This window comes from Syngnathus acus, chromosome 9 (genome assembly GCF_901709675.1).
Source record: "Syngnathus acus chromosome 9, fSynAcu1.2, whole genome shotgun sequence".
Taxonomy (NCBI): Eukaryota; Metazoa; Chordata; class Actinopteri; order Syngnathiformes; family Syngnathidae; genus Syngnathus; species Syngnathus acus.
This window is the reverse complement of record NC_051094.1, coordinates 10,736,219-10,762,344: the sequence shown is the minus strand read 5'-3', so window position 1 is coordinate 10,762,344 and position 26,126 is coordinate 10,736,219. Positions and strand designations below refer to the sequence as shown.

General features: G+C 43.1%; 1 protein-coding gene across 4 annotated transcripts; it reads right to left on the bottom strand.

Annotated features, from left to right (window-relative positions):
* Nucleotides 1-1,850: 1,850 nt before the first annotated feature.
* Nucleotides 1,851-25,616, bottom strand: igsf9b (immunoglobulin superfamily, member 9b). Of its 4 annotated transcripts, none has more exons than XM_037257724.1 (22): nucleotides 25,172-25,616; nucleotides 20,534-20,629; nucleotides 18,805-19,011; nucleotides 11,619-11,765; nucleotides 10,783-10,934; nucleotides 10,503-10,620; nucleotides 10,114-10,255; nucleotides 9,836-9,981; nucleotides 9,607-9,749; nucleotides 9,386-9,526; nucleotides 9,185-9,301; nucleotides 8,954-9,104; nucleotides 8,742-8,853; nucleotides 8,483-8,658; nucleotides 8,164-8,402; nucleotides 7,938-8,022; nucleotides 7,685-7,855; nucleotides 7,564-7,600; nucleotides 4,077-7,331; nucleotides 3,758-3,930; nucleotides 3,379-3,590; nucleotides 1,851-3,210 (listed from the first exon to the last, which is right to left on the bottom strand). In XM_037257724.1, the coding sequence occupies exons 2-21, from the start codon at nucleotides 20,592-20,594 to the stop codon at nucleotides 3,391-3,393; spliced, it is 5,973 nt and encodes a 1,990-aa protein (XP_037113619.1). In that variant the 5' UTR covers nucleotides 20,595-20,629; nucleotides 25,172-25,616; the 3' UTR covers nucleotides 1,851-3,210; nucleotides 3,379-3,390. The 4 variants fall into 4 exon arrangements, with proteins under 4 accessions (XP_037113619.1, XP_037113620.1, XP_037113621.1 ...); XM_037257725.1 differs by having other exon boundaries at nucleotides 3,758-3,927; XM_037257726.1 differs by lacking the exon at nucleotides 3,379-3,590.
* Between the last annotated feature and the right edge of the window lie 510 nt (nucleotides 25,617-26,126).

Here is a 26,126-nt window from a genome sequence, read left to right as displayed (position 1 = left end):
AAATGCCGGATACCTGCTGTGCTGTTGGATGTAGCAATAGACGAGGCGATAAACCAAATCTTAGCTTCTATAGATTTCCGGCGAACATGAAAAAACGTGATAAATGGATCGCGGATATTCGTCGTGAACGATGGAAACCTACGATTTACACAAGGATATGCAATGAGGACTTCATATCAGGTATGTAAACAAACTATTCACCCCTGATTTGTTTCACAAAATGTGAAATAATACAATATGGGATGATACAAATATGATTGTTGAAAATGCTGGGTGCATTTTTAGAAAGGCAGCAAGAGCAGCAAGGCAGGGAATGGGATGATTTCTTCAGTTCACCCCCCCGTTTTTATTTTGTGTTTATTTTTTCATGATGCTTGAAAACGTTATCAATGTAAATATTGAATTATATTTCTTGGTTAAGTTTTCAAGCCAATCAGATGTGGCATCATGCAAAAATAAACAAATAATAAAAATGGTAGCAACTTGAACAGACAGGTACAGTATCTGAATGATTTCACTCTATTCAGTTTTTTAATATGTCAAGTTATGAAATGCCATTACAAAACAAATCGACGAGGTAATTATAAATATCTGGATATGAGCGTTCAGGCAGGTCGGCTGTTGCAAAATGCTCGGGCGATTTTAGCATGCTTCTCGGTAAAAGGTACGGATCCGTTGTGCCAACAAGGTTCAACTTCTCTCTGTGACGATTCTTGGAGTCTTCATCCAAATGCCTAACTTCGTTGGATAGCAAATCAGCCATAATTCGGAAGAAATCGGTGAAAACGTAGCGCAGAAATCAGACAATCCATACAAACACGTAGGAACGAGCTGACTAGTTGACCGCCAAGATGGCGGCATAACACAAAATCACGTGATAAAACCACGTGACTGCAAAGCCTCTATAGGTACACTACACGAGGTAAAAAAACAAACAAGAATAAATAAATAAGTGTAGCGAGCGATTCGGTGAACGATTCTTTTGAACAAATCTTTTGAGTGAACCGATTCTAAAGATTCAGTTCACTAACTGGAATGCACATCACTAGTACAAAAGAGTGCAGACGGCCCAGGGATGCCAGGTCGAAATAGTTGACTGCGGACACTCCATTAGGTACACCGCCATTTTCAAGTGTACCTAATAACAGGCCACTTTATTAGGGAAATATCATGGTCAAAGGTCACAGGTGTCAAGCTCTAGTCTTTGGGGCCGCGTTCCAACATGTTTTCCAAGATTCCCTCGTTAAGTGCAGCTGCGTGAAAAGTTTTAGCTCCTGCAGAACGTGAAAATGACCAAAATGTTTTCACGCAGGTGTGTTTAACGAGGGTAACTTGGAAAACATATTGGAACGCGGCCCCTCGAGGACTGGAGGTCGACACCCCTGGTTTAAGTGAAAAATGCCACACCCGCCCTCACCCCCACTTTCTGATTGGCTGTTTGATCTGTGACGTCACTCGGACACTCCATTAGGTACACCGCCATTTTCAAGTGTACCTAATAACAGGCCACTTTATTAGGGAAATATCATGGTCAAAGCTTAAATGAAAGTGGAAAGTGCCACACCTCCTCTCACGCCAACTTGGGGACGGGCCACCTTATGTATTTATATATAAATACTTGCATTATTTTGCATATGCGTACGCAGCGAGGTTCCAATTCTAAAAGCACATTCAGATACATGCTCACACCTGGGATCGAACCAAAGTCTTACCGAGCAATAACCCGTTTCACTAACCAGTCGGCTACTTCGACCTAGCAGCACCTGGCCGTCTGCACTCTTTTGTACTAGTGATGTGCATTCCAGTTAGTGAACTTACATGTCAATTGAAGACTCATAATTATGACAAACTTTGTTTTCCCGAATAAAGCGATTTATTCAATACAAACATATAAAAACAACAAAACAATATATAAAAATTTTCAGTTTGTACAAAACCTCCAAAATCATCACTGCAGCTGTAGCTTCTTATTTGGGGTTAATTTAGTAGAAACAGTTTGCAAAGTACATTACAATGTCACAGGTTGTCATGTGAACAAGCCACTGACATTTCTCAGTTTAAAAAACATGGGCACAGACTATATAAAAGACTGAATCATTCACAGTGCTGTCTTCACATCAGTGAACTGTAAACATGTTTGCATAATAAAACTCACTTCACAAAACATGAGCACAAAGCTCAAAGCAGAAAAAGGCAATATAACATTACCTGAAATACTAATTCTGTTAAATTTTTACATCAATGCAAGTAAATATTTGTACATCTCAACAGATAAACATGCTGAAAGATAAAAAATTATTTGAGGGAAATAGGAGAAGCAGAAGCAAATGAAAAAAACAAATCTTCACTGACAAGTATAATTAACATCACAAACTGCCCTGAGGTACTTGTACTAAAGGATAAGAAGATTAATTATATTAGATTTGAGAACAAGAATGTCAGTAGTAGGGAAAAGGACAGAAAACATTTCAATTTTGTAACAAAATAATTGTCATAAGCTTTATAAAAAAAAAAATCTTAACCTGAAATAATGACTTCACATAGTGTTGTGAGCTGGTGGTCATGGCCGCCACACACTGCGAGATGCGGAGAAAGTCCTCTCGCAGTCACGCAGTGTGCAATCAAAATGCTTTCATACAGGCGAAAAATCAATTTCCGTTTTTTAAGCAAGCATACATACAGCCACCTGCCGCCTAGTCGTACAAATACACTATACAACAAATATTAAACAAATATTGTTTTACAACAATACTTAACCATATTTATAATTCCATATGTTCCCGTGGATGAAATAGCAAAGCGTGTGGTGAAAATATACTAAGCGGGCAGTGTTGGTACCACGAGAGAGAAAGGGACAATTTATCCTTATTCTTCATTTTTATTCTTGTCCACGTTCACTTTCTGTTGGGTCTTACTCGCCTTCTTAAAGCGGTTTGCTTCTAGTTTTGTTTCAAAGGTGTGTCTGTGTCTGATTATCAACAAAAACACAACACAGTTGCAGAAAACAAAATCATTCCTTCTCAACAGGAACCAAAAGGAAACAATGCCATTTGATGACAAATGTGAACAAACCACTTTACGGTACAGTCTTGGACTCTTTCAGTTTGCTTGAGCAGACCATTGAAGCTTTTATCAAAGAGCCGTTCCACATATCAAGCAAGACTGTTCACGAAGCTGTTGTCTGCTACTTGCTTTCTTTTTCACCAGCACCTGTGGAAACAAAAAGCATCGCGGCATTGAAGTATAGCTCTGAACAAAATGAAAAGTTGACTGAACATTAGCACATAAACATAAAAAGGGGTGAGTGATAGGCAAGAGGCAGGCAGGCGAGCAATGAAGGGAAATCAAGGAAGAGAGGGCAGCCAGAGAGTGACGGACCGAGTTCTGCTTCTAGAGCAGTGCTGAGTTGGTGTCAGAGTCCGAATCATGTCCAGGGGCGAGGTAGGGCTCGTGGGGACAGATGGACTCCTGAGCCCGCCTGTACTCTTGGTACTCCTGCCGGAGAGCGTTGAAACGCGCCTCGCTAAGGGATTGGCGGTACTGGCTGCAAGGTGTGTCGGAAACAGTTGGGCAGGCTGGGGGAGACGTGCCTGAGGGAGGGCATGGGGGGACAGGAAATGCATGGATGGATGTCATGGGAAAAAGCTCACAATCATCACAACACTTAGGGAGCAAGCACATGCAGCACCATCACGTTCAACGTCAGCCGCAGTGCGACATGCAACAATAAAATCACACATCAAGAAAGTGACATCACCTTTGTGTCTTTGGTCCTGGAGGCCAGCAGGTTGATCGCACACAAGCCTCCCTCTGCTTGTCTGGAAATTTGCTTGTGACTGATCAAACCTCAAGGCCTCCAGGACTTCAGAGTCCACACATGCGTCAGCAGAATCCCACTCATAACTTTCATCTACTGACGTGTTCCTTCTACTGGAATACACAAAAGCAAAAAGTCAGGATGATACACAGGAAGTGAGACCAAAAATAAATAGCGTTATTTTGGCAACAACACTCAATCCCTCCACCATGAGAAAAGTCCTCTTTGTTGTCTATTTCCTGGCGAGGTAATGTTTCACCTTTTCGATCTCCTCTCAGGTGGATCCAGCTCAGCTCTGTGCCGCTCACTCTCCTCGGTGGTTTCGGGGGAGCTGAGCAGTGTGGGAGTGATGGACATTGACTGGCGGAAGAGACCGGCGCTCCCCCTCCCACTGCTCTGACTGGCATAACTGGCCCTTCCTCCTTCTCTGACCTCTCGGGGCTCTGTCTCGCCCGCCCGCCTCATTGTTCTGTCTACAAGTCGGTAACTGTCAGCCTCCCTCTGAGGGAAAGGCATGGAGTAGGGGGAGGGCCAGCTGATGCCTCTGGGCAGGTAGGACCTCGGGGAGCCCATTCTGGAGTCCATCTGACTCATGCTCTCTGGTCTGGGTACTGGCCAGGGGTGGTGAGTGGGAACTGGGACGCTGGCGGGCATGGGGAAATACTTGTACTGAGCAGTTCTCAGCCTATCTGGATAAGACGGGGACCATCTTGAGGAATCAGGAAAAACTGTCGCTTGCCGTCGTGGATCGCAGTGCTCCGACATTGGGGGGACTGGGCTTTCTCTGGGTGGGTACATGTTAGGAGTAAAGTAGGAGGGGCTTGATCTTGGCGCACATCGGGGCCTCTCCAAGCTCCCCATGGTGGGACGCCTGAGAGGGACGTACTCTCTCCACGAAGGACCTGGCCTGAGAAAGGAAGATGGAGTGCGACCTAAACTGTAAGACTTGACTCTGACGTCTGGATTTGGGAATTCATCCCAGTAACATTTCTCAGAGATGTATGGCCTTGGGGTCTCAAAGTGCTCCCACCTCGGGGAGCCAAAACTGATAGACTTCTTAAGGAAAGGTCGGGGGGGTCCCATACCGGAGAGTGTTCTACAAGGGCCCACGCTCAAGGATTTCTTCAAAAATGGCACCGGGGCTTGATTTATTCGTAGTGCAATGTTATTGGTCCTATTGCCCGGAGAACCTTGTCTCTGGGGTTGCTCAGATAAAGACTCAGTACTGTCCACAAAATTCGGAGAATGTTTTGACACGATGTCCACCATGCCTTTTGCGGCACTGAGCAAAGTATGAGCTGGTCTGGAACCCAGTCTTGACTCACTGGGTTTGGTCTCAGCTCGAATCTGTGTTTTTTCATTGTATAGTTGTTTGCTAGTTTTTTCTGGAGCAGGTGACCGTGGTATTAAGTCATCTGGAAACCTTACCCGATGTAGATGCTCCCTTGCTTCAACCTGAGCCCTAGAGCTTCGTTTTTCTGGCAAAAGCGATTGTTCAAAGCAACCCTTCATTTTATTTGAATCCATTTCTTGGACATGAACTTCCCAGTTTTTAGGGACAACATCAGGCTTAGCCACTGTGGGTTGTAAAGATTTCTGGTCCAAACATTGAACAGCAGTATTTGTAACTTCAGCCTGTTCCACGGGTTCATCTACACTCATCTCTATAAAACCTGGGAGGCTCAGATATTCCAGAATTGCACTCGTCTGCAGTGACGACATTTTAGGAGGGGATGCAGCTGGCTTGGTCTTGAATGACCCCGACATGCCTGGGACAGAAAATTGGGATCGATCGCTTTCAGCTTCTTCTACGAGAGTCAACGTAGACATCGGGCTGGGACTATCAGAGAACAAACATTTTTCACTCCTTCTGGAGCGTGCTCGGACACCTTCTGGTTCTGATCCCAAACTGTGACGGACATTGCAGCCTTTGTGTTTATCGCCTTTGCCATTTGCTTTAACCTGATGCTCATAGGGTGAGGTAGGGCTACTTGAGGGACCGGGATCTTTTGCGGCTCCATATGATGATGAAACAGTAAAAGCTGGACTCGCAGACCGCTTACTGTAGACTAAAGGACTCACAGAAGCTGGATTCCAATTCCGAGTGCCATAAGCATATGAATTCCTGGAGCGGGAAGTGGCACCGCTGACACTAGTTTCCTGGAGGCCTTCTGTCATGGACTTACTACTCAGAGCTAAATCTCTGTGAGGGCTCAGCGACTTGGCTCTGGGCGACGTGGCTAAGCATCGAACTGTGGCGTTTTCAAAGGTCACCTCTGTGGAAGGCACGGGAAGGGAAGTGTTCTGAGTCACCGGAGAATGAAGGGACTCTGTAGGTTCTGCACACAAATGAGCATGCTGTAGCTGCTGTAATACTGCCGATGGGGTCTCCCAGTGGCTCTTTGCCGGAACAAGGTTCGTTACGGCGGTAACAGGGCTAATGTCCCACTCAATGTGAGATGTAGGAACTCGGTCCGTAGGACTACTCGTGCTCCCAAAGTAACACGCCCTTCGATAGTCTGCGACCCGACTCGTGTGTCCTGAGGGCTTGTGTTTTTGACGAAGCGTAACATCTTGTAGTTTCCAGACAGGTTCTTCATCTGACTGGGATACGCTACATTTTGGGCTCTCTTTCCCATCATCTTGGTTTCTGTGATTGCTGGTGTAGCGTTGGAGCTCACGCTCCATTTCCTCCCTCTCCTTGGCCAGTTGGATGCACTTTTGGATGTTATCGCTCTCCAGTTCACTGTCAAGTTGTGTGATAAGTGTGCTGTCATCGGTAAGGTGACTGGCCATTTGTCGATAGCCTGAGGTCAGTGGACCGTCTGCTTCGCTATCCAAAATATAGGTTCTTCTTGACAAAATGGGGAAAAGGTCTTCAGTACGGGCTGGCTTGCGATGCCTTTTCATTGAGTCACTTGTTTTTTTCTCACTGTTGTCTGAATAGAAACTTGCTCTTTCCAGGAGGTTCTCGGAACCATGTTCATCATCAGAGTAAAAACAGCCATGACGGGAGAAGTTCCGAGCAATGGCCCGTACTCTTCCAGGGGAGGAGGGAGACCTACTGATCTCCAGGACATCCACAGTAGGTGGCGAACCCTTGTCGGAACTCAGGATACTTGATTTGGGGGAGTCTCGAAACGATGTCCGGTTGCTTCCTGAGCCACTTGCGCCGCCATTGCTTTGCAAGATATCCTTGAGATTTTTCTTTTTGGTGGGACTGGAACTCTCTATCAGAGGCTGGATTATGAAACGTCCATCTGGGCCTCTGTGAATTGACTCCAAAGATGTTGGGGAAGGAGCCTGGGACCCCAGGTGGCTCTCAAAGAGTGTGTAATGCGGTGGTGGAGATGAGTTGGCCAGAAGTTGCTTGCGCTGGTCTTGGTATTCTCCTCGACTGCCTTTATCGAACGAGGAGCGATCATAATGTGAGGAGGAAGTGGGGAAGAAGGGAATGGGTGGACACAGTTTCAGCTTCAAGACACTGTCTGGGCTGCGGGGTGGAGAGCGAGTTCTGAGAGGGAAAAAAGAAAGAATAATCATGAAAATTACAGAAATGTAGAACTTAAATCAAATGAGTAAAACATGGGAAACGTAATTTCGATCTCTTTGTGTGTCTTGACATGGGAAGAAATTGACAATAAAGCAGACTTTGACTTTGAAACATTACGATGCATTGGCAGTTTTCTTTTCCATCGCCACGATAATAATTTATTACTATACATTAAGTCAGCTGGGACACTTACTCAGAAGATGGACTCTTCTGGAAAGCCGATGGGACATCTACGAGAAGGACAACATGATAAAAAAAAATGCTTTCCACTAAACAAAATCAATATATATTTTTGTGTATTGCTCATGTTTTACCTTGTTGTCTCTTCCGGCGCCGCTGCTCTCTCCAGTTTCTCATATAGCAAGCTGTGACTAATGAGAGCACGATGGCAATGAAAAGGAAGCACACCCCTGCGACCACGCCTGCAAGGAGGGGTGCAGGGACAAGCTCCAAGAAACTAGGGTTTAGGGGGTACATCTCCATCCCTGTCGTCCAATCAGACAAACAATCAGATTTTGGAATACATACATATTTTTAAATATGCAAGTTCCAGCGTTTGTAAATTACCTGCAGTAGATATACTGACAAAATCACTTGGTTCACTGCGCACTTGATTACTGCGGGACATCAGCCTCAGATCATAACTGGAGTCCTGAGCAACAGGAAGATTTGATTTACTTAACATTAAGTGAAAACAATTCGTGAATGAATGAAATATTGACACATGAGAATCCGAATCATCAGACAAACAATATTGCTTGATTCCCAGTAAAAAATAAGAATTTCTCCTTACGCGAAGAAGTCCTTGTACAAGGACTTCACTCTCATTGGCGCTGATGTTGCTGCTGAGGATGACCCACTGGCCCTGATTCCGACGAGCCTGCAGCACATAACTTGTCAGGGGAGAGGATGGAATCTCAGGAGGTGACCACTGGAGGAGAACGCCTTGTCGTGTCCGGTTAGCAGACAAGATGATGGGCGGTTCGAGTGTTAGTAGAGTGGTGATGATAGTTGGGGCTTCTGTTGGCACAACTAGGTGGACAAAGCAGATTTAGGGCCATGCCAATACAAACGTGGCTAGAAATGTCAAAGCACCAAAAATATTCACATACCTTGAGTTCTTACAGTAACAATTTCACTGAAAGGTCCAGAGCCGAGTTTATTCTGAGGTAGGACACTGAACTGATAAGTTGTTGCAGCCAGAAGATTGGTGACCAACAAGTAGTTTTTGGATGTGGGCACCGGTAAAGATGCCCATTCATGTTTACCTCTGGATGCTTGCTTCACCCTGAATTTATTTATTTTTTAAAGAAAAGAAATGTTAGCATTTGCTTTTGCATGCTAAACTGTGACACTGTCCATGTTATTTACCAAACAGTGAACTTCTGGGTGTATCCACCATCAAACCCAGGCACCCAAGATACATTAGCTTGGTTTATCTCTGTGCTCACAGATACTGAAGACGCACCATGAGGACTGGTACCTGAGCAAAACACAGAACCGGTTTTAACACAAATTTGTGCAGATTGATCAAGCTTTACTTCTGTCCCAAATATTGCTACTCTTGACATGGACCCACTTACCAAGCACCATCACCACAGTGCCTGCACTGACAGTTGCTACACGATTCGAGGCCAAGCATTCCCAGCCCCCGTGGTGGTCTTTACTGAGAGGCTGCAGCAGGAGGGAACCGTTAGCCAACACAAAGTACTGAGAACGAGGAATAGGGCCAATCTGCAAGGGAAGACACGTCCGTTCAAAAAAACAATCACTTGCGGAAATCATCAGTGTGTTAGTAGGCAAAGAAACGCCACCTTGCTCCATGTTATGTTTGGCGCAGGATCTCCATCGGCTTCACAAGGGATGAGCAACTCTCTGCCCACCTCCTGAAGATACTCAGGCCGAGGAGGCACTTGGAATACGGGTGGATCCTGGAACATAGAAATATAGCCTTTGTCACACGAGCGAGGAAAAGATTCTGTGAAACAAAACACAGTGGGGGCAGTCTGGCGTACCTGCACAATGACCTTGGTGGGCTCAGACTGACCCATGGTGCCGTAGCTGTTATACGCAGTGCAGCTGTACATGCCCACAGCATTGTCGTTTGCCGTTGCTATGAAAACCGAGCCCTCAGAGTTCACCATCCAGCCTGGGAACTGAAGATGGAAAATAATATTTCTCTGCGTCGGAATTGATATGCGTAGTGCAGAGAGTAGTGCAACATCCCACAACTTACATTGTCAAGATTTAAATGGTTCCCATCTTTGGTCCAGTTCACATACAGCACCGGGGGGTCCGCCTGGACAGGACACACAATGACCCCCTCCATGCCAGATGGCAAGTAGGTTTCCCGAGGCATTCGTACAACTCGAGCTGGATCTGCCGTGGATTAGATGATTTGTAACAAAAACAGTTGATTTGTGGTGCTACACAAGGGCTTCCTTTTAAACGGAAAATAATCTTACGTTTCACTTTAAGATGTGCTGAGGCTGATGGTGGAGTTAGTATCCCATTTGTTGGGACACAAGTGTAGTTTCCAGCATCTTCTGGAATTAGATTCGGGATTAAAAGGGTTCCGTCCACCAAAATCTTCACTCTGGATTTTAAAGATCTAAAACAAAAACAAAAAAAACCAGTTTTTTATATATTTTTGTCGTCAGCATTTGAATTCAATCTGTAATTGTGTTAGCAATTCTTTGCGGTACTTTTTTAAAAATCTGATGTAATTATAAATGAGACTCACTCAATATGGTAAACATTCTGTCCTTGTTTCATCCACTCATATGTGAGGTTGGAAGGGTAAGCGTCAGCCTGGCACTGCAGAACTGCATCCTGGGACATATTAAGAGTGGTGTCCTCTGGCGAAATGATGATAATTGGAGGACCTGCATTGACAAAGTCAAAGAAAACAATAATTACCACGAGTGGACCCTGTACAGATTGAGGTCCATCATTGCTGTAGTAACGAGAGATGGACAGAAGGTGGCACTATGGTTGAATTGATTTTCCTGTTTAGTTTGAGTTGCACTACTGTACTTTCAAATGCTTTAATCCTTGTTTTGCTTGCTAGCACATCCCCGCACATGGTTAACGGGGAGGAACCATTTTTTTTCTTTTCATTCCAACACTCACCTTTGACCTGCAACTGCATCGCATGCGTCAGGTTGCCTTCTGAATTAGAAACATGACATTTGTAGACTCCTGAAGTGTTTCTTGTGGCTGAGGTCAAAGACAAGGTACCGTTGAGCACCTGAGGAAAAAATATACAAAGATACAACGTAGGGAGCAAAATTGGCAGTTGCGAGTGTCGTTGAGTGGTAAACTGCTGCACTGGAATCAAAAGGTTACAACGGTGACGGAGCTCTTGAGTTTTAATTTAAATGTATGAATACAAATTAGTAATCTTCCTCACCTTGATCTTTTCATGTTTCTCGATTGGGCTCTCATCTTTGTGCCACACAACACTTGGGCGAGGGTTGCCATGAGCTCCACAGCTGAGCGTCAGAGAGTCTCCGAGCAAAACCTCCACAAAAGTTGGTGGTGTCTTGATAAACACTGGCGGAGCTGAAACAAACACAGCACAGATGAAACAGCTAAATATATTTATCTTTTGTTACATACATAGTTAGGGTTCTCTCATTCCATCGTGTAGCTTGGGTTGAAATCTGGTTTGGTAGGAAAAACATTAACAACAACAAAAATTATCGCGATTACCTATTGTGTCATTTTGATCCTTGCACTCACTTGACCCATCCAAGCTAAAAATAAATACAAGCTTCATTCCATTTTGGGATTACATCACCAATTTTTTTGAGCTATGTATTCAAATGAAATACAATATGTGCACTGATGCACCACAATTATGTACAAGAATTAATTGTGTCCTGTGGTCATTAGCAACCTAATGCACCCCGTGTAAACCCTTCATTGAGTGAAGTACAATAAAATGATATCTGCTTTTCACACTCAATAACTTCTTCTTTGGGCATAATTGTGGCACTGATAGCGTACCGGTAGTTGATAAGTGACATGCCTTTTCCTCAAATGTTTTCTTGCTACAGGGAAGACACGTGCAAAGGCATGTTGCGCTCTTCACACACAGACTGTCATGTGGCATAACAGTGTGAGTTTGGTGTCCCAGTGCCTTTTTAGCCACATGCCGCCTCAGATGTCAACAATCAAAGTGCCAGTGATGAGCCAGCATTTGACGAGCAGCTCTTGTTTGTCCCAAGCCCTGCAGTGCTGCACCTGTGATGGAGAGGAAGGTCCACGTGCCGTTTTGGAAGTCGTCCGTTTTGCTGTCCAGTAGCAGGATGCGGCACTCGAACCAGCCCTCATCCTCGAGGGTTAGCCGTTCCACCAGCAGGGAGGCGCCGCGGGTCAGGGAGACCCGCCCTGAGGGAGGAGGGGTGAGGGACAGAGAGATGAGGGGGTCAGTGCAATCTGGCAGCCAGACCGCCGCAGTCAGCACATGTGAGAGAGGAGCTTACAGTGTCGATGACACAGGGATCACGACACAAAGGCCTTAGCCGGTCATAAACGTTATGTTCGCAAATAAAACAGCTGCGCCGCTGATATTTGTGAGAAATGATTCACGGCATCGGGGGGGGGGGATTTGCGAATTCATTTTCACAATGAATGCATGCCATGACTATAAAATTTAAATAATATGCCATCACAACATCTTCAAAGGGTGGTCATGCCTACACTACACATTTTCACACATATTTCATCTCTCGCTGTCTTAACTCCCAGAATCCACTCTACCCCTTCAGCGTACTTTTTCTATACCTCCCTTTTAGGCTTTGAAACTTGATCTGTCGGTTGCCTGGTGACCGCTGCCCGAAGTTACCCCCCCTCACCACCACCACACACGTACTTTCTTTTATTCTGTCTCTCAATGAACTCTTTTTTACCCCCTTCAATCTCAGCCTTTTTAACGACAGGAGGGTGTGCGTGCGCAGGAGGGGGAAACGCACACGTTCATACCAGGCCATGGCTTAAAGCTGTTTGAAAGTAAACAGAGTCAATCTTGGGACCTTCCCAGCATCTTGTCATTCTTGTTTTCGCGGAGGGAAAAAAACACTTGTCTTATGTAGGCGAACAATCAAATCAATTTATTCCTTTCTTATTCTTTCTTGCAAGATACTCATACATTTTCAATTCTTTTCTTGAATCTATTCGCACAGCACCTCGCATTATATTTCACAGCAGCAACAACACATTCAGACAGTGAATGCAGGAAGAAATATTGACAAAATACCCAAGAACCTTGAAGCAAGTATTGCATAAAGGAACATAATAGCTACGCTATTGACTTCCCTTTACAAAGCATAGTCTGGAACCGAGCCTGAAAGCTATGAAATTCATTTAACTTTAGACACAGCCTCCAGACAGGGTGAAACACACATGCTGTGAGTATAGACAGGCAACAATGGCTTATAATTAACCCCACATTCCTGACTGGGGCTGTTGCTGTGCTTAATAGTCACGTTTAATTATTGACTTGACCTCGTCAAGCTTTGGATGGCCAATACTCTCCTCTGAGATGCTCCAACAAACAAAATGCCTTGAAGCTCAGGTCAGCATTGACCAAACAAGTGGGAGGGAGGGAGGGAGGCATGGGGAGAAAAAGGTGAGGGGATAACCTCAGCTATGTTCTCTTTTAACTGTTCATTTTCCCATTCCACTTAGATATGGAGTTAAAAGTGCTTTGCGCTCTGAGAGAAAAAACATTTTCACATAAATCACAAAAACAACTAATCCTCCTGTAGCTAACGGCGCTTGACTGTGCATTTAAAAAAAAAAAACCAAACAGTGTGCTGATCTCAAGGCTTTAGCGTCACGTGGTCACGTGTTGATTTTCAAAATGTGGTGCCCGCGCAGGTTCACCACTGAGGGACTGCAGCTCCTCTATTGGACGTTTAACCCTTTCCCGCTGCCTCGCTCTTGTCCATCACTACAAAGGGACGATGGCCCCCGCCCCACTACTCTGCATTCTCGCCTGTTACCATAGCGACGAAACCAAGCAAAATCCGGACAGTAGGTTTAGATTTGAATTCAGTTGCTGTAGAAACATGGCTGCATTGATAGGGGAGTGTGGATGGAGCGCGTGGATGGGGGGAATTGAGAAAATGACAGAGAAAACCCGTTTAGATTTGAAACTGAAAGTGCTGCACGGAAACACTTTGAGGCACCATAAGAGGAGTGAGAAAAAGAATCCATTTTCTATTCGGCCTAGAGACAAACAAAAGGCTGACTCTGAGTGATAAATGTTGCTCACCCCCTCTACACACACACATTTCAAGGCCTAGTCTCCGAACTTGAACTCAAACTGGCAATTGGCAGGTGCTCTGCTTTAAGGCTGCATTACTTACGGGGTGATGCCCATGCATAAGGAAATACTACAAGCACATACAATCATCTATCATACGAGTAGAACAACAAGGAAGTGAGTACTGAGAGGTTATGGAGAGGTTACTCCAATTGTGAGCATCAATAATCCACTGACAACCAATAAGAGCTGGATTCTTCTGACCTCTATGCTCCGTAACTCCCCTATAGACACATTCATCACTCCCTCTGCTTCAAGGGACAAACATCATTAGACTATATGGTGGACGACAGAAAGAAAGGCTGGCACAAAGGCTGCGTCTCCCCCGAGCGTTCCTTCATCCTCTTGCTCCGAATTGTTTTCTTCCGGTAGCTATCACATGATAGGTCCAGTCTTCCTTAAAACAAACCCTTGCTCCAACAGGTCAGTGCATCCAAGTGGAGATAATGGAAATGCCTGTTCACTGATGCTGTATGAATGAACATCTCCCACAAAGCTAGACTCAAACTCTCACTTTCCAGGTGGGATGAATGAATTCCTCAGTTCTTCCTGTTTTATTCATGAATTTAGAATTTGCATTAGATGCACGTTCAACTGTTGGGTGAAACAAAAGCACAATTCTTTGAATCTTCCACCTCGTTTAAAAATGTAAACTTGTCTCATCAAAACTTGTTGACTTCTTTGAGATAATTACACGAGATACATTTAAGTCACAGAGGAAGAAAGATGATCCTGTTAGGAATAGCATCAGCACTGCTTTTCTTTGCCCATCCGAATGTGCGTAAGCGAGCGGGGCAGAGGTGCATTGTGGGATATGTTTTGATTTGAATACAATCATAAGTCTGGGACCTGGCCCCATGCTTCTGACAGCTCCCCCCTCATGTCCCCCCAAATTTCCCTCTTCAATCCTCCTGTCCCCCTAATCAGTTTAAGCCTCTTATGAATAGCTCTTTGTCGTGATATAGATTACAGTTAACTCTGGCCCTCTCACTCTGTCCAGCTCTGTTAACCCCTGCACCATTAAGCACACTCGCCTCACGTGCCAAGCTTCGCCACAGGAATTGGCACTCTGACATGATAGCAGTATATTTATTACCCTTAAATTATAACTTCCCTAAACTCATCATCTGGAATGTGATCAGTGACCAACCAAAGGCATGGAGTAACTTGGCTCCAAGCCGAAGAACACAACATTTTTGCCAAACATCATGTTGGAATAATTATAATAGGAAAAACAAGTTGCTGTTGGATAAAAGAGGAACAATTTCACTTTGTCTACTGATGTTGTTTTGATTGAAATTCTTGCAGAGCTTGAGCAGTTTCAACAAAGTATTTAGCAGTATTATTTACTGCACATTCATCTAAATTCACCTCACAGGACTTGGATTAGTGGTTTCCAACACAGATGAATTTATAAAGCTACACTACTTAGCTGAAGAGGGAAGAAAATCACAACTACTATATCACGGTTAAAAGAAAGTGGGTGGTCTTTAATTACACTTTGATCACTTGATCACCGCCAAATAACCCCTACTTCACTTTTTCTTTTTCGTTTCATTCATACGTGACTACATAAATACACTGTCTTCCATTGTAAATCCCAGAGTTGGTAATTGTTTCTAATCATCTTACACTTACTGTGTAAAGTACAACATGGGAAAAATGGAAATTTTAGATTAATGGGTGTGGGTCTTCGCCCTCTGGAGCAGCTTCTTATTAAACTGGAGATGATCTTGCGAGCATAGTCGCAAATTTACAAAGTAGCTGATCCGGTCATTTTTTATGCTATTTTATACGATTATTTGCTGAAAAACTCAGATGTTTGGTGTTTTTGAGGTCAGGCCAAAGCAAAAAAAAAGGTATTTAATGCAATTTTGGGGCATCTCCATGCTAAAGAAACATGTTGACGTGATGTCAAGAGCTTCGTTTAGACAAAAGTTGCGCTTTGTTACAATGTTGTAGTATCTTGCTAGCAAGGGATTATGTTGAAGTGCGTTGAGGAGTTTTGATTACCACATAAAAGTAGAGCTTTTTGGCCACATTGTTATTACTTGCAGATTTTCAGTCGTGAGGGAAAACTGCAATTAACCTCTGCCAAGTGACAGAGCAATTCCACAAACTGTGAAAATTTGCAACTAATTGATCCCACTGCCCCCCTCAAGAAAGGTTTGTAATTGCCTATAAATGTCACATTATAGTGGCAAAGCACTTAAAAGAGAGAGGACTATAAAAGTGCACACCCAGTTTGGATTGATTGAGCTGAACACTACAGACAAAGAATAATAAGTGAAGCATCACTGTACATCTAGCATGTACTCAGTTTTGAGCCTATGTTATATATATGACTGCATTCAGCAAGTGAATGATTCAAAACACAAACCACCATGAATTGGAATCCCAATTGATCAATCGTCTTAGCGAGCATACTAACCTAAATAACATACCAGGCGTAAACTGAAGTGACATTGCACTTAGGCAAAAAAAAGGTGCATGACAAATTTATACAAACTACCGGTAGAAATCATTAAATTACAGCAGCAACATTTAATCGATACATCGACAAGACAATTATCAAAATAATCGTAACTATTTCGATAATCGATTCATTGTGTAGAGACCTTGTTTAAGTTAAAATTGTCTAAATCCTTGGAATTTCAGCCTCTTAACAGTAAATATTCTCGGATTTCTGTAGTGTGTCTCACCTTTTTCTATGAGATGAACATGCATGTAAATGTCAGGTCACTGACGGAATATTGACATAGAGTGAAGGTGAAAAAGTATGAATATTTTCTATGCTGTGTCATTGGCAGGTGACCGACCAGTCTACCAGTCTGCCCAAAGTCAGCTGGGAGAAGATCTAGCTTTAGTAACCTTCCAGGAAAAGCAGTATAGAAAATTAATGGGTGGAACTGCAGCCTTGTTTAAAAACATTTCTGACTTTCGAACTTTTAATATGCCCAACCAACAGCACATGCCCATTAGCAACTCAAAGTAATTAGCAACAAGATGCCTCGATCGATTTTCGATGGATTATGACCACAATCTATTTCAGAACATTGCGGTACTGGAATCCAAAACTCACCAGTTTGAAGCGAACTGGGAAATGAATGCAATATGTCCAAATGACATCGCATTACCATATTTGTGCATGGACTAGTGTGTGTGTGTGTTAGTGTGCATGTAGTGTGCGTGTGAGAATGTTTGTGTGTGAGTGTGAATGTGTATGCGTGCAAAAATGCCGGAACCTCTCCCATGCTCGAAGGATCCACTGCGAGTATAATGAAGGCCTACAGAGACTTGGGGGGGTTTACCCATTGTTGCCGTGGCCTCGGGCCGAACTCTCCTGCTCACCGTCTCTGATGATTTTCCTCAGCACACGGGAGCTATTTGATCTCGCCCTGCAACAGTAAACCTCCCTGACACCAACGGACCCCCACTTCTTTTTTTTTTCTCCAACAAATCCGGCTCAAACAGACTATAATAGCATGTCAGTACAGAGTTGATCTGGCTGTTTCCTCTGTTATGTGTTCAGTGATGTTCAGCCCTGCAGGGCATGCTGGGTGTGAAACAAGAGAGGGCTGAAGGACACCAATACCTTTCGGATTCACTTGAAGCAGACAAGACCGGTGTCTTAAAAGGAGCAAAGGAAGGAAGCCATTCTGAAGTCTCCTCAAATACCTGATGACCTACATGAAATTTATTTTTTAATATATAATTAAAAAATAAATTTCATAGACTAAAATACTGAGACATTGCTTGATTCTTAATTGTTCTTTAACACAGAAGAGCAAGACTAAAACAAAGCAACACACATAAAGACCTTTGAGATACTTGTATATCATTATTCACCTGCAATGAGTTTACCAAAGGTGGATCACAAAATTTTATGCAGTCTAGTCTGGCGCCGTCGCATTAACTGCCACTTGTATAAATCCACCTCTAAACGGCAGGGGAATCCTCACTTTACGATTATATTTATGGAGTTTATACTTCACTCACATCCTGGTTTCAGTTTCTGATGTCAGACAAGCACGGACAACATTCTGGAAACTGCCATCAAGTCAACAGTCATCATAAAACCCCCCAACACTGTAATTTGAGGGTGAGATACATTAGAGCGGCAACGCTGACACGCATCATATGCTGCCATCTGCCTCCAGCGGGAGGGGAGGCATAAGGATCTAATGCAGACGGGGGTAAAGCTCAAAGCAGATAACACACACACGGAATGGCTAGGCCAAAATACGGGAATAGCCCAAACAGTGCCCAAGAATGTTATTTAGTCTGTGTGGGACTGGAAAAATACCAGATGACTGCCCAGAAACAATAGCACAGTTAACGGCCTATCACGCATACACATGTAGCCCAATTGCTCAGTGGAAGCATCCTGTTTGTAGCTTCACACAATCAATGTGGCGTTAATAAATTCCACCAAGGTGCACGTTACAGCCCCGTGAGGGCTTCTCCTCTTGTTGCCAGATGTTTGCAGTACACATGTAGGTGAGCATCCTAGCACTTTTCCATGACATATTAGGGACAGGATGGGATTTGGCCTGTCCTAATGGTCCCTTTAGGTTTTTGTAAAGCAAGGGGAGGTAGTGATACCCCTCTTTGTCTTTTGTTCAGGGTTAGACAATGACGGGATTATAGCGCTGCAGCAAGAAAACTCCCATTATTCGACATGCTTCATCCTTCCTTCTCCACTGGCAATCTCTTACTGGGTCACCCCTCTGCATACTAATAAAAAACACTGTCATCGGGACCACCAAGCCCCCACCTGCACTTAATCCCACTATGCGCATAGCTTCTTGTACCCTCCCCCTTGCTCTTTGCAGAGCTGCCCCACCCCCTAGCTGCCTCCATTTGAACGGAGGAGGCATTCTCGCCTCTTTTTCCCACCGCTGCTGCTCTTATGGCAGAAAGGAAAACCAAACACTGAGCACCTGAAGTCATTCTAAATGTGTTTTGAGTGAGTGTAAAATAAAACTCAAACGACTGAGACTAATGTCCAAAGTTTGAAAGTTCCCTGTCAGGGACGACATTTACTAGTGTGAAAGTAAAACTGAAAAAAGTGAACGAAAAGCTGAAGGAGTCTCTTACCCTTGTAGTTGGGATGAACTCGAGGAGCATACACCCCAAATTTGATTAGGATGGGAACGCTGTAACCGAGCCGCACCCACTCCACCACATGTAGCGGGAAGATGTTTGGGCTGGTGGCGTCGTCAGATTTTGAAGCGAGACTGCAGCCCAGCTCGGCAGAGCCCCCCTCTCTGCCACGAACAACTGACGACAAACCTTGAGACACACCTGCAGAAAACAATATATGACCAAGATAAAGCAAATGGCTGCATTTTGGGCTGATGAGAAAAACAGGACACAGACAATGTTTTCAAAATATCTTAAAACTATGCAATGTTATCATAATTAATTTATTGGGTCAATATGTTAAAAGAGTGTGTCGTACGCCGGCGGCAGCAATGGCGTCATTAACGACGCACCTAGGTAGTGTTTGTGAACTATTTTTTATTTGACTAATGAATGAGCTATGTAGCAAATATATTTCAAAAAATCCCTGGCTATATCGTGATTAGGGGGAACGAAATGAATGTATGATTCCAAAGACAGCATTTGAGCCATTTAAAGAGAGCAATAGCTGCCAGATCTTGGGATGAAGCGCTTGCTATTAAAAACGTGCTTCAGCTTGAGAGAGCAAAGGGAGAGGTCAAAAAAATAAAGCTCAAAGCTACATTTTGAAGTGGAACTGGGGTGAGCATTTTCCCAGTGCGCAGTCGGAGGCATGTAAGATGTGCCATTTGGTGATAAGATCTTATGGTGGCAAAGCCTACAAACACACCGCAATCCCATTAGTGACACCTGGAGTAGCTCCTCTCCTCTCCGTGTCGGAAAACTCCCTCGCTGCCATGTGCTCACGTGGGCGTGTGCGCTACTGGGTGCCAGTGTTTGCTCTACTGCTCATCTGGTCTGGTCATCACTTTAATCCCACAGGGGGGCGGGGTAAAAGGGGCTGATACTCTGATCGAGGGCAGCGGGCCTCTCTGTGCTCCCTCCGGCTGACCTCCCACCACCCACTGGGGTACACACATGGTTAGAGGACCAGCACAATCAATCCCCCAACCCCCCCGCCTTACACACACACTCACACACATGCACTAAAAGAAGCGTGCCTGCCGTTGAGAGCAGCATAAATCCCAGATTGATCTAATTCCACACCCAGAGATGTTATTTAAGTTGCATTTTGGCCCCAATTCTCTGTCATTTAAGCGAATTGCAATAACCCTTCTGCTTTATAGAGGGAGCCGTGCCAGTGTGCTCATCATCTCGCTGCCTATACTGAGTTTAACAGCAACATGTGCCAACTGCTAAACGATGCTTTGACGTGGCAGGCAACTTGGCAATGCGGTGAAGCCAAGTGGACTGACAAATGCAAGAAAAGAAAACACTTGAGCACAGAGCCAGAGAGGGCTCTGCTTTGTCATCCAATGCTCACATAAATTATGAAAACATTTAGATGAAAATATGCCTTTTTTCTGATTTTCAAGTGTGCTTAAAAGAGATTTAATGGGTTTTATTTGTAATGTAATACGCTTAGTTCCCGGCTTACAATTTAGTAGATTATTGTACGGTTTGTTACTTGTAGGCTACATAGTGCGGACATTTTGCAGTTGACAGTTCCAGCTGTTTGAATCATTGATCTGTTTGAATAATCGATCTGAGAAATCACTATCAAAAATAAACGAAGACTGCAAAATAATATATGTGCAACTATTTGCATCTTAAAGTGAAATCCATATCGTATTAGCATACTCACTTAGCAGAAAGATGGCAAGAGTGGTGGTGATCGCCTGAAGCCACCTTCTCTCCAGTCCCATGGCCGTCCGTCACGCTGCTTCACACATCTCCTGACCTAAAGCAGCAGAAATACGACAGTCATTCTCAAATCAAAAAAGTAGTCCTTCAATTAACATCTGGTCATAACTCTTGAGAACTACTGGAACAAAAATTGTACGTCTGGAAAGTACATTTCCAGTCACTCCAAGAATCTTTTGCAGTCAGACTTAAGGATGCTTTTGATTAAATACAAACACGTTACAATAGCAACAAGGAGGCACAATTTTTTTTCACAACAAAATGGACCTCACAAACTAGAATTGACTGAACAATCAAGTAAAAAAAACAAGAGGCGTTGCTGTCTTTTGAGTAAAATAGGACATTTTCTTCTATGAAAGATGTTCAGGTGCTCAATACTTGCGGCAATAAATATCAATGTTGAATTTTAAAAATAAGCCTGAAATTGGATAGCTGACATGCCATTAACTGAAATGTGAGTAAGATTCCTAAGTAGCAAAAATAAATAAATACAAAAAAAACAGCACTGTGCGCTGATTCATTGCAACAAAATGAAATGTTATTTGCCACTTGCTGGTGATTAGGAGAGCATCCAATATTGGGGTTGGAATAAAATATGTCATCTTATTTCAGTACCTTTTTTTACAAGCAAAACAACATGCAAATCTTTACTAAATCAAACAGTCATTCAACTAAAAGGATTTGCAAAAGGAGGAAGACAACAACTATGCAACTTCTTCAGGCATCCAGGCAAGGGGATTTTGAAAGGACATCATCACCTAGGTGGTCTCAGACATCAGGCCTTTTGATCAAGCCGCTCTTGTTTTACTTCCTAATTCAAACTGGCAATTGCATTTATAGACCTCCTGGTCTATATAAACAGCTGAAAAGCCAATGTAAGTACCTTTGGAAGAACCAACATAATCCAAACAGCTAATGCACCTGCAGCACGTGCTAACCGCGAACCCATGTTTCAATGGATTTCACTGACACAAATTGCTTTGGATCTAGTCATGACTTAGCCTTCTGGATGGTACATTTGTGGCACCTCCAGCACTGTAATCCTACCCTAGTGCCCTTGGTGTTAACAGTCTAATCGAATTACAGATGAAATTGTGAGAACAATCAAGGACACTGAATTAAGTGACAAAATAGGTGTTTTTCGAGCATTTTATCAATGCGGTTTATTTCATAGACTTCAGGCAAAACCAGATGTGCCAATGCAGATGCTTAAATTTCTCATGCTAAATTTAACCTTGATGTTATCTACGGTCCAGTGCAGTATTTTCCAACCTTTTTTGAGCCAAGGCACCCATTTTATTTGTAAATCATAAATGATCATTTTCAAATAAATGAGGAGCAAATAGAAAATCTCCCATGGCAGCCCTAGTGTGCTGTGCCACCCTGGTTGGAAATCACTGCACCAAACTAGCATGAAAAATTAATGCATAACAACCTCGAATGGAGTACTGTATCCTATGACAGTGGTTTTTGTATACATAACAGCTGGTGGACTTTGCCTCGCCATATGTATGCCCCTTTTAACAGTTGAGTAAACTCATTCACTGAATAATGCAAACGCTTATGATGGACGATGCAATGGATTACCACGATGGAGTTATCATGACTGTCAAGTGTCTTTAAACTTGTTTTGTAGCTCTAATAAGTGACATATTGCTTTGTCTGTACAATTTGACATTGTGTGTGTGTGTGTGCGTGCGTGCGTGTGTGCGCATGTGTGCGTGTGTTTGTGTCAGGCAGAACCATGATTGATGTTAGTGACAGTCACAGGCATGATAAGCAGTAGCAATACTCTGTTGTTAATCCATGTTAATCCTGACAAAGAAGGCAGTCTTAGTAAACCAGCCTGGCAGGAAAACTCAAGTGTCATTTCAGTAAACACTTTCACAGCTGCACAAAAGAAGAATGCCACACAGATGCAAACAAAGACAAAAATCACAGCAACCTTTCCGTGCTTTTATGACATACAGTCATTGTTGTGTGTTTGGAAATCAGTCACAGTGTACAAAAGAGTCAGACAACCATTCACATGGCCCATCACTGTGTGGGATGTGAACCACTAAATCATCAATCACACAAGTATCAAGATTTAGTTTCATTTCATAATTGATGACTTGATTTTCCGTGATATATGTGTCTGCATTAAATACTACATGGTCAAAAAATTTGACACATTCCCTCCTTCGCGGCTGGCTTTCAGCTTCACGTGAAAAGAACGGCTTTTTGTTCGAGGCACTGCAGTGGTGATGCAAGATCTGCCCCTTTTGTGAGAACACACATAATTTCTTTGGACAAAAAAGAAAAAAAACTCACTGTAAGTAAGAGATGCGCATGAGCACATTTTTTAAAGAAGCCATATCACGCTAAATCAACGTTTTGGGAGATTTTAGCCAAGTTCAAATGCTAATTCCACCCCAAAAAAAAAACACCCCGATAGTGTTGTTTTCCTCTGTTTATCCATCTTGACTTTGTGACATCACAAAGTGAGGATCCATCCCTGCAGACGAAACTACTCGGCCACTTTCTTAGAGAGCTGTCCCTGCAACTTGAGTTAACATGTGGCTGTTCTAATTTTGGTGTGTCAAATAAATAAAAAAGAAATTCCACCCCCTGAGCAGCATGCTCACGCACGGGTCATTGCCGTTTGGTGCTTTGAATTTTTTTTTGTGTAGTTTTGAGATGTCCTATTTTGTGAGTGGTCACTGAATGCACCTCCAGTCTACCAAAATAATTGATATTTCGTAAGAAATTAGAAACAGCATTACACATACGGCTTCTTTGACTGACAGGTTTGTACTCATTTCCCGCTGACAGAATAAAAAACTCAAAATGGGAATAGCCAAAAAGTGTCAGTCAAAATTCAAAGTTTGAGTCCACTGACTAAGCAAACATTCTTGATGCTTGTTTGTTATTTGACTGGAGAAAAAAAAAAATCACTCCAGCCTTAACGAGTTGGACCAGTTTATAAAACAATCAAACCTTGGGTTGTGTACCCTGGCATACCAACCCACTTTGGTAAGTGTATTGACTTTGTCTTGCACAAAGGGAAATGAATTTGGCAAGCTGTAGGCACATGAGTGGAGCCCCGGTCTCGTGAGCGAGAAAGCCTGCTGTTTATGGATTAACGTAGTGATTTCTGGATGAAGCCACGGGGTCCATCAATACCGGCAAATGAGAAATGATTCAATGTTTTTAATATTACGTTCAGTGACATAAATGGAGCTTCGGATCATGCTATTGGGTTTTGTTGATATTATTGAAAGTCACAGAGTAGCGAATGCCACTAGTTGTAACTCCTTGTCCCACCTGCTCCCAAACCCCGGGGGTCAGCTCAGTCTCGTTAAGCTACTTTACAGACACGATCAGGAGGTGAATTGAGGGTTAAAAACTGCAACTACTAAAAGACATTTCTAATCTCCAAACGAGTGTTTGTTTTTTACATTTTTTTTCATGGGACACGTCAATTTTCTTTCGCGATAATCATTAGGATCCCAGAGTGCACCTTGGCCTGATCGCCATCCTATCGCGAGTCGCATATAACCAATCATTCGCAAATGTTGACAATTTAGAGTCCTCAATAAACATTACATGCATAGAGATGAGCCTTGCAAGCATAGGAAGAACATGCAAATACCACATGGGTAAGCCAGAGCCAAGATTCAAACTCAAAACCTCAGAACTGTGAGGCAGTCATGTTATAATCACTTTCCCACCTTGCTGCCCATTTAAAGATGGTTTCTTTTACATGAAGTATTTTTTTGCCTCTTTTCACTCTACCTTTTCAGCAGGTTGTATCACAAATAGTGAGAACCTCAAGGAAATGTATTGAATACTGCAGTCAGACAGCACCCCCCCATAAAATCCTGAGGTACAACACAAAGGATTACAGGCGTTCGGAATGATGTGAGCCTCTTTGTAGCACATTGCCCATTAACACGGGGGCAAACTTGATTTGTGAGTGCTTTGTGTTTTCGATAAAAAGCCAAAGTGCCCAGCTGCAGCAGGTAGGTGACTATGGCTATGGTCCATGGGAAAATAACTGCAAGCAACAAGCCCTTGTGCACCCCTGCAATCCATTGTGCAGCTCAGTGCTCCTTGCCACCACCCTGACAGACCTCCTGTAAATCATAACAGGCGTATCTTTTGTCTGAATCAGTCAACTGGAAAAAATGGCGCAATAAAACACAACACGCATTTTACTCGTTCTCACTGGTTGAATCCAAGCAACATGCACAAAAAAGCGACACTGGTAGAATTACAAAATGAAACTATTTGAGATTCCGAGTGGCTCGCATGTCAATTAACATAAACAATGGCTCTGCATTCATGTTAAATTTTAAGGAGGAAAACAACATAAGTAGTACTTGCATAGTTCTAATTACTGTAGAAATAAGTGTAATTTTAGTGGCATGCACGTGGCACATAATGAGAACAAGAGTGATTCAGTTGCGATTGAATAAAAAAAAAAACATTGTGAAATATAAAATGAAGTCACGTATTCAGGTTGATTTTCTGTTTTTGGAAGTTTAACATAAAGTGAATGGTGCATTGGACGCTACATGCATATGAATGAGCTCACCTTGCTGCAGGCACTTTTGGAAGTTTAACATTTCACTCCATCGATGTTTAGACTCTTCTTGCAGATTCCCCTCGGGTTTATTTGATCACTTTAATAAATAATGTCAAGGACCTTAAACCAGTTGAAAACGTAATCACATTTTCCGCCCAAAAACATTAATCCCTCATGATGATCAGACTTCCCAAGGATAGAAATACAAGAAACAGCAAGTCCAGCCTCGGGCAGTTTAAAGTCCTTTTAAACTTATCGCGCGTCTACTGCAGGATTCTCCTTCATCCAAGGTGGCTGAAAGAAGCTAAAACAATGGGAGATCAAAACAAAAACAAAAAAACAAATACGTTTTATGAGGGGGGAAAAATAAATAAAAAATCACTCAGTGCACCTTCTCTTCCGACGGTCGCTTGTTTCATTAGAGGGAAAAATGCACCCAGCACGTTTTGGCCAAAACCCGTTGTTGATACTCAGTTTCTCCTCCCATTAGCAAGAGTCCCTCCCCTCTATACGGTTGCACATCGATAAAGGTTAAGTCCAACTAATTTTAAAAGGCTTCCTGTAAAAACCTTCAAAATAAGCATATACTGTGCTTTATAAAAATAAATAAAAACGTTAAAAATAACCACAACGCACGATATGATCATAGCATGCAAATTAGTAAATTGGATATGACGCGAACGTGGGGAATAAGTTGTATATAAACTCCCCGCAGAGACATATCAAACTTAAAATACATTTTACATTGAAGAGAAATGAAACTAATTCCGTTGACTAGCAACGACTCAACGTGAGCTTCATGCAGTGGCTATTTGGGCGCCTCACACAAAAGCGCTCTTTTGCAAGAAAGAGTCGTTCTTAAGACGTAACAAAAGCCGAAGAGTTGCCAAAAGATGCTTGTCGCAGTTTTGTTTGCTGCTGACACTAGGTACTGTGGTAATACTTTATCATAAATTACTAGGTC